At 37.7% G+C, this 7861-nt stretch overlaps 1 protein-coding gene across 1 annotated transcript; it reads left to right on the top strand.

Annotated features, from left to right (window-relative positions):
- Positions 1–2324: 2324 nt before the first annotated feature.
- LOC147487773 (uncharacterized) lies at positions 2325–2825 on the top strand. The gene has a single exon (XM_086574137.1). It carries the CDS (start codon positions 2325–2327, stop codon positions 2823–2825), a length of 501 nt encoding a protein of 166 aa, XP_086430263.1.
- The last annotated feature ends 5036 nt before the right edge of the window (positions 2826–7861 follow it).

The following is a 7861-nucleotide window of genomic DNA, read 5'->3' as shown; positions in this document are numbered from 1 at the left end:
AATTGCCAGTAAGGGCAGGTCCACAAACAATAATGACTAAGTTTATAGTAATCAAGCATCACTCGGATCATAATGCTATATTGAGAAGAAAATAGATACATGTTATGAGAGCGGTTCCCAGTACTTTTTATCAGGTTATCAGATTTTCGACTGTTTTTGGACCATATGAGATACGAGGTGATCAGTCAAAATCTGAGAAATGCAATTTCGTTACTGTGAAGGGAATGATGAAAGAGAAGAAAATAGATACTGGGGGCGTCTCAAAAGACACCAAATAGCAATTAGCAGAGGAGTTATCTCTAAAAGCTGATACCATGAAGCATCAGCAGGATTTTAGATTTATGTCAGAGCTAAAGACAGAGATGGAAGCAGTTCCAAGCAAAACAATGGAAGATGTACAAAAAGTTAATATCGGTGAGAACAATGAAAGTTGTTTTACTTTTATTGGAACACAGATGAGTGCGAAGGTCAGACAGGATTTAGTAGATTTTTTAAGAATAAATAAAAATGTATTCGCTTGGTCGATGGCAGATCTTTCGGGTATTGACCCTCTTATATGTTCTCATAAGTTGAATATGCGAAAAGAAGTCGTTCATGTCCATCAGAAGCATAGGAAGGTTCGGCCGGTATATGCAGATGCGGTGCAAAATGAAATAAAAAAGATGTTGGAATGTGGAATCATTAAAGAAATTAATAACTTAGAATGGATGGCAAATATTGTTGTTGTCCCAAAGAAGAATGACAAGGTTAGGGTCTGTGTGGATTTCACAGATATTAACAAAGAATGTCCGAAAGATTATTATCCGATGCCCAGAATTGATGAATTGGTCGATAGAACAGCGGGCTTTGAATTGCTGAGTTTTTGTGATGGGCATTCAGGATATTTTCAAGTTGTCATGGCAATTTTAGATCAGTTAAAAACAACATTCGTTGTGGAAGGAGGTCTTTACTGTTTTGTTCGAATGCCATTTGGTCTAAAAAATGCAGGAGCAACGTATCAGTGATTGGTGGAGAAAATGTTTAGGCATTTGATAAAACAGATTGTGGAAGTCTATATCAATGATATGGTAATCAAATTGAAAAGAGAAGAAGATCATGTTAAAGACCTCGATACAGTGTTTCGGATATTCAGACAATTTAATATAAAACTCAACCCAGAGAAATGTACTTTCGGGGTTAGTTCAGGGAAATTTCTGGGGTATATAGTCACAAAAAGAGGAATAGATGTGAATCCAGACCAAATTCGAGGTATTCAGTAGATGCCTTCTCCGAGTACTAGGAAGTAGATACAAAAGCTGATAAGAAGAATTGCAACTTTAAATAGATTCATATCAAGAACTTTCGACCGATGCAAACCTTTATTCAAATTGCTGAAGAAGAATACAAAGTTTATATGGGAGGAAGAATGTGAAGAGGCTTTCTCAGATTTAAAGAAGTATCTCCAAGAAGTGCCAACTTTGATAAAGCCGGAGGAAGGTGATACTTTATTTTTATATTTAGTAGTATCAGATTTTGCTATTAGCTCGGTATTAGTAAATGTGAAAAATAGGGTTGATCGACCTGTTTATTTTCAATCTAAAACCATGTTGGAAGCTGAAACTCGATATTCGATGTTGGAAAAATATACATTAGCTCTTCTTTATTCCACTCAAAGGTTGAAGCCTTATTTTAAAGCCCATTCAGTCATTGTTATGACAAATCTTCCATTAAAACATACTTTAGCCAAAACAGCCAAGTCAGGGAGAATGGCAAAGTGGTAAGTTCTTATAGATGAATTTGGAATTGAGTATCGGAATAGAGTTTCAGAAAAGAGCCAAGTGTTAGCGGATTTTCTAGCAGATTTTCCTGCTGAAGATGAAAATTGGGATATTGAAGAAGATAGTGGTTTATAGTTGAAAGAACCCGATGATGTGATGGATGAGGATGATCCATGGGCTGGTACAAATGGGTGGAAACTTTTTGTCGATGGGTCATTAGGTCAAAAGGGATGTAGTATCGGAGTGGTTTTGATAACACCAGACAATCAGAGATTGGAATCAGCAGTTACCTTAGGATTCCATGCGTCTAATAACAAAGTAGAATATGAGGTATTGATTACACGATTAGAAATGGCTACATCGTTAAATGTCAAGGAATTATCTGTATTCAGTGATTCTCAACTAGTGGTAAGTCAAATCAATGGAGGATATGCAGCTAAATGCGATAATATGATTGATTATTTGAACTTCGTCCGAAAGAAGCTTCAGAATTTCAGTAGAATCAAATTTTAGCACCTCGATCGAAGAGAAAACCGACATGCAAATGCTTTGGCATATGTCGCTGCTATGCTAGAAAATGCAGAAGGACATGTGTTGCAAGTGGGTGTCCAGCAGAATCCAAGTATTGATATAAAGCATCTTGAGATTATGGAGATAGATACGCTGGGGGCGTCATGGTTAAGCAATTATATTTCATTTTTATCCAAAGGTGAGTTACCTAAGGATAAAAATGATGCTAGAAGAGTAAAATCAGGAGCTGAAAGAAATCTGCTAATAGAGGATGACTTGTATCAGAAAAATCCTGGGGGTCCGCATTTGAAATGTATATCGGCAGCCGATGCTAGTCAAATCATTGCAAAGATACATGAAGGGGAGTGCGGAAATCATTCAGCAGGGAGATCCTTGGCTAACAAGATAACAAGGCAAGGATATTTCTGGCCACAAATACGAAAGGATTGCCTTCGATATGCAAAGAAGTGCATTCAGTGTCAGAAACATGGTCATGCAATTCATGTTCCAACAGAGGAATTGCACTATGTGTTGAACTCATGGCCGTTTACTTTATAGGGGATGGACATTGTCGGACCTCTAATACCTGGAAGAGGCAAGAAAAGGTTCATGCTGGTTGTGACTGATTACTTTACCAAATGGGTGGAGGCTATAGCTTTTCAACAAATCAAAGAACAAGATATTATCAGGTTTTTGTTTGAAAGAGTGGTATGTCGATATGGTTTACCATATGCCATCATATCAGATAATGGTCCTCAATTCATTGGATGTAAGGTGCGAAAGTTCCTACAATCATATAAGATCAAACATTTCACATCAACTCCTTATTATGCTCAGGGAAATGGGCAAGATGAGGCGACAAATAAGACTATTATGGATAATATCAAAAAGAAGTTAGAGGACAAGAAAGGATTATGGGTCGATGAGCTAAACAGTGTGCTATGGGCATACAGAACAACTCCGAGAGTTTCTACAGGAGAGTCGCCATTTACTCTGGCCTATGGGATGGAAGCAGTAACTCCAGCTGAGATGGTAGTATCTACATCCAGAACATTGCTTGTGGAAAAAGGGTTGAATGAACAAGGGATGCATGCAGAAATCTTAAACTTGGAAGAAAAATGGGAGCAAGCAAGAATTCAGCTTGATTGTTACCACAGACAGCTAAGGAAAGCATTCAATAAAAAAGTCAGAGGAAGAAGTTTCCAAGAAGGCGACTTAGTATTGAAAGAAGTCACTCAAGCGACAAAAGAGGAGGGAGTTGGAAAATTATCAGCAAACTGGGAGGGGCTCTATATTGTACATAAGGTGGGAGTGAATGGGGCATATTATTTGAAGAATGCTAATGGCGATTTACTTCCAAAACCTCAGAATGTCAATAATCTCAAGGTATTTTATCAATAATGTATTTTTTTTTCAATTTTATCGAAGTAATGAGCTATGTAGCAAGAGTATTCATGATTAATAAAGGTTTTGGATTCATAATGCAATGATGTTTAGGGTTTAATGTGTAATAAAGTCCTGTTATTGACAGAATGTTGGTATCATGCATATTGTCAAAAAGTCCTGGTATCAGAAACAATGGCAGATACCAAGCACATAAAGTCCTGTTATCGGTAGAAATATTGGTATCAGACATATTGTCAAAAAGTCTTGGTATTAGAAACAATGGCAGATACCAGGCACATAAAGTCCTGTTATCGGTAGAAATGTTAGTATCAGAAACAATGACAGATACCAGGTACATAAAGTCTTGGTATCGACAGAAATGTTGGTATTAGGCATATCGTCAAAAGTCCTGGTATCAGAAACAATGGCAGATACCAGGCACATAAAGTCTTGGTATCAGGCATATTGCCAAAAGTTCTGGTATCGATAGACGTGTTGATATTAGGCACATCGTCAAAAGCCTTGTCACCAACAGACGTGTTGTTTTCAGGCACATAAAGTTCTGATATTAGCAGAAATGTTGGTATTAGGCATATTGTCAAAAGTCCTGGTATAAAAAACAATGGCCGATACCAGGCACATAAAGTCCTGATATCAGTAGAAATGTTGGTATTAGGCATATTGTCAAAAGTCCTGGTATCAAGAGCAATGGCCGATACCAGGCACATAAAGTCCTGATATTAGTAGAAATGTTGGTATTAGGCATATTGTCAAAAGTCCTGGTATCAGAAACAATGGCCGATACCAGGCACATAAAGTGGATCATATCGGCAGCAAGGAGGAGGCATCAGATATCATGTTAATGATAAAGGTGTGTTGGTTATATTTTTACTTTAGCAATAGTTGCTATGATTATAGTTATTGGAATATTTTCATATTTAAAGGTTCTGGGGATACAAGTCTTAGTATCGCCGATACTCTCGTTTTTGTTGGGTATCGAAAATTTTATTTTTCTGGTGATACAAGTCTTAGTATCGCCGATACTCTCGTTTTTGTTGGGTATCAAAAATTTTATTTTTCTGGTGATACAAGTCTTAGTATCGCCGATACTCTCGTTTTTGTTGGGTATCGAAAATTTCATTTTTCTGGTGATACAAGTCTTAGTATTGCCGATACTCTCGTTTTTGTTGGGTATCGAAAATTTCATTTTTCTGGTGATGCAAGTCTTAGTATCGCCGATACTCTCATTTTTGTTGGGTATCAAAAATTTCATTTTTCTGGTGATACAAGTCTTAGTATCGCCAATACTCTCGTTTTGTTGGGTATCGAAAATTTCATTTTTCTGGTGATATAAGTCTTAGTATCGCCGATACTCTCTTTTTTGTTGAGGGTATCGAAAATTTCATTTTCTGGTTATATAAGTATAAATGATTATTTTTCTAAGTGTGTTAAATTAAGTATAGATGATACTTTCTTTGGAGATGAGGGTAGCGAAATTTTTTGAATTTTCTAGTTATAGTATATACATATGGATGACACATTGCAAAAATATTTCAGATTCAAATTCCATAGGCATTGAAAGATATTACAAACAAAAATAGTACAAAAACGGTTGAGTAGAGAGAATTTTGGCAAAGATAAAAAGAAATAGTAGCAATATTGCAGAGTATTACATAGATGATACAAAAATCAAGCAAGAGGGGTATTAAGCAGATCATTTATGTCGCTGAACTCAGTAGCAAGATGAGGGGTGGCATCAACAGCAGGGCAGGTTGTTGTTGTAGTTGCAGCAGCAGGAGTAGATGGAGTTGTAGTTAGAAGTTCCTCGCTAGGAGCATTATCGGCAAGAAGCCCATGCTCTGCAAGAACAGCAGGAGGAACATATGGTCTGAAAGCTTCAAGCCGATCAGCAAGAACGTTCAAAGATGTAATAACATCGTTAAATTCATTATCGACAGCTTCTGAAGCTTCTTTATACTTTGCTTCTGTGATAGCAAAGTCTTCAGTGATTTTCTTCAGTTGTTCTGCATGGTCTTTCTTTAGAATTTCCATGTGTGTTGCAATCTTCTGTTGAAGGGTTTGTTCAGCAGTTTTAGCATTCTGTTTCAAGTCGCTTGTCAGTTGGCTGTTCTCTTGTTGCAAGCAAGTTACTTCTTGGTCCAGTTTGTCAACTTCCAGCTGTTGACTCTCAACTGTTTTTCTCAAGCGACCAATGTTACAGTCTTGCTGATAGTGAGAGTCAAATTGGGCTAGAGCAGCAACTTTAGCCTAAAAAAGTAATGAAAAAAGATAAGTAGATAGAAATGGGAAATAAAGTAAAAGATATGTAGTCAAGAAAGGAAGATGAATACCTTTTCCATAGCATCATAGAAGGTTGTTAAGCGCTGTGAAGGAGATACAACGCTCATAACAAGCTTATCCTTTGGAAGAACATAGCTAGAAGACAGGGACACACCTAAATCTTCAGGGGGATTATCACCAAAAAGCGAGGTGGTTAAAGGAATATAGTTTCCATCACATAGAGGGAATATAGGCTTGAAAAGTTCACTGGTATCAGAAGGAAGGGATTTGAGCGTTTTTCCTTCAGCAAGCCCACTTTTGCCCCAGGCGTGTTTGCGCTTCTTAGAACTAGATTGAGTATGGGTATCTTGCGAGGAAGTACGAGATGTGTCTTTAGGAGGAGCAGAACGCTTATCTTTGGAAGAAGAGGTCCGAATGTCTGAGGGTGGAGCAGGATGCTTGTCTTGTGGAGCTTTGGCCGATGTAGTGTCAGCAGCTTTCTGTTTTTCTTTAGCAGGAAATTGGCGACTAACACTTGGGTTCGCTGACAATCGAGGGGCCATATATGTATACAATAAACGATGTTGGTCAAATATATTTTGTAAAAGCGGATATTCATAAAAATCAAGAACTTCTTTTTTAATTTAGGGAAAAAGATTTGGAGTCATGGTAAGGTTGTTATCTAAGTAATCGAAGAAACTTTGGGGGAAGACTAGGAGGTAGTTCATGCAAAGCGAAGGAGGACATAAGAAAAAAAGGACCATGTAAGGGATTTTTTGAAAGAGATTGAGTGGGAATTGGCGACTGACCCATTTTATGAAGAGCCCGAATCTGAAGAACATAAAGAGGAGCTCGACAATTTTTGATATCAGGAAGAGCAATAGTAAGGCGAGGGTTCCCTTCTTTATCAGCCCCAGTTCTGATATCGATTTCTTCATCAGTTCCTTCTAAGAGTTTAAGCACTCTGTCAGAGTTCCCACGAGCTTTTTCAAAATGAGGGAGGAGTACTGAAAATATATAGAAAGGCTGTGGTCAGAGTGGGATTCTGATATATATAAATATCGAAGTTAAATCAAAAGGAGGGTATACCTGAAGAATTGAAGACTTGATGTTTCAGAGGAGGTTTTGTTGGAGGATCGGCACTTTCCCAGTCACCTAAAACAATGATGGGATACTTTGTCCATTCCTTGTCGCTTTTATAGTTTTTACGGATAATACCCTTGATGGTGGATTTGTTGTATTTTCTAGGGTAAAAATATCCAGGAAGTTTTTCACCGAATTTATAGTGCTTAAGGATATCAGATAATTTGATTCTATCGGTTTCATAATTTTCTGGGGAAATGTGGCTATTGTAATAATTGCAGATAAACATTAGCCTCCAGAAATTCCCCATTCCTTGACCAGGGGAAATGTTCAGATGGTTTAGTACCTCGCGATCGAGATTGGTCAGAGGAAATCTCAATCCAGTGGTGAGTTGACCAACAGTGACAATGATCGCTCGTCTCGTGCTACTTTGACATTTGGTAAAAGTTCGAGTACCAGCATAGTGTTGCAGATAAAGGGAAGTGGTAATTTGATAAGTAGTCTGCACTAACATTAGATTGGGTCTTTTGATGAAGAAAGGGCTGAGTCCATGCTTCCATTGACTTGTATCTTCAACAGTTTCACGCTCAGATTCTGAGGTAGTGGTTTCGAAAGGATGACAAGGAATCCCCTTTACAACATAAGACAAATTTCAAGAAGTCTGGGGTCAATAGTGCCTTGAAGAAGTAGAGGCAAGATTATGACTACGAAGTCTATCGTCAGAAGGGGTTCCTTCACTATTGATACTATCAACAGAGAGGGTATCTTCACTTGCCATTGGGAGGACTATAAATAAAGATGCAAGGACAAAGGTATTTTTAGTACGGTCAATTTAATATATATAT

Source organism: Coptis chinensis, chromosome 7 (genome assembly GCF_015680905.1).
Source record: "Coptis chinensis isolate HL-2020 chromosome 7, ASM1568090v1, whole genome shotgun sequence".
NCBI lineage: Eukaryota > Viridiplantae > Streptophyta > Magnoliopsida > Ranunculales > Ranunculaceae > Coptis > Coptis chinensis.
Note: the sequence above shows the minus strand (reverse complement) of the source record. Positions and strands in the feature narration are given on the sequence as shown.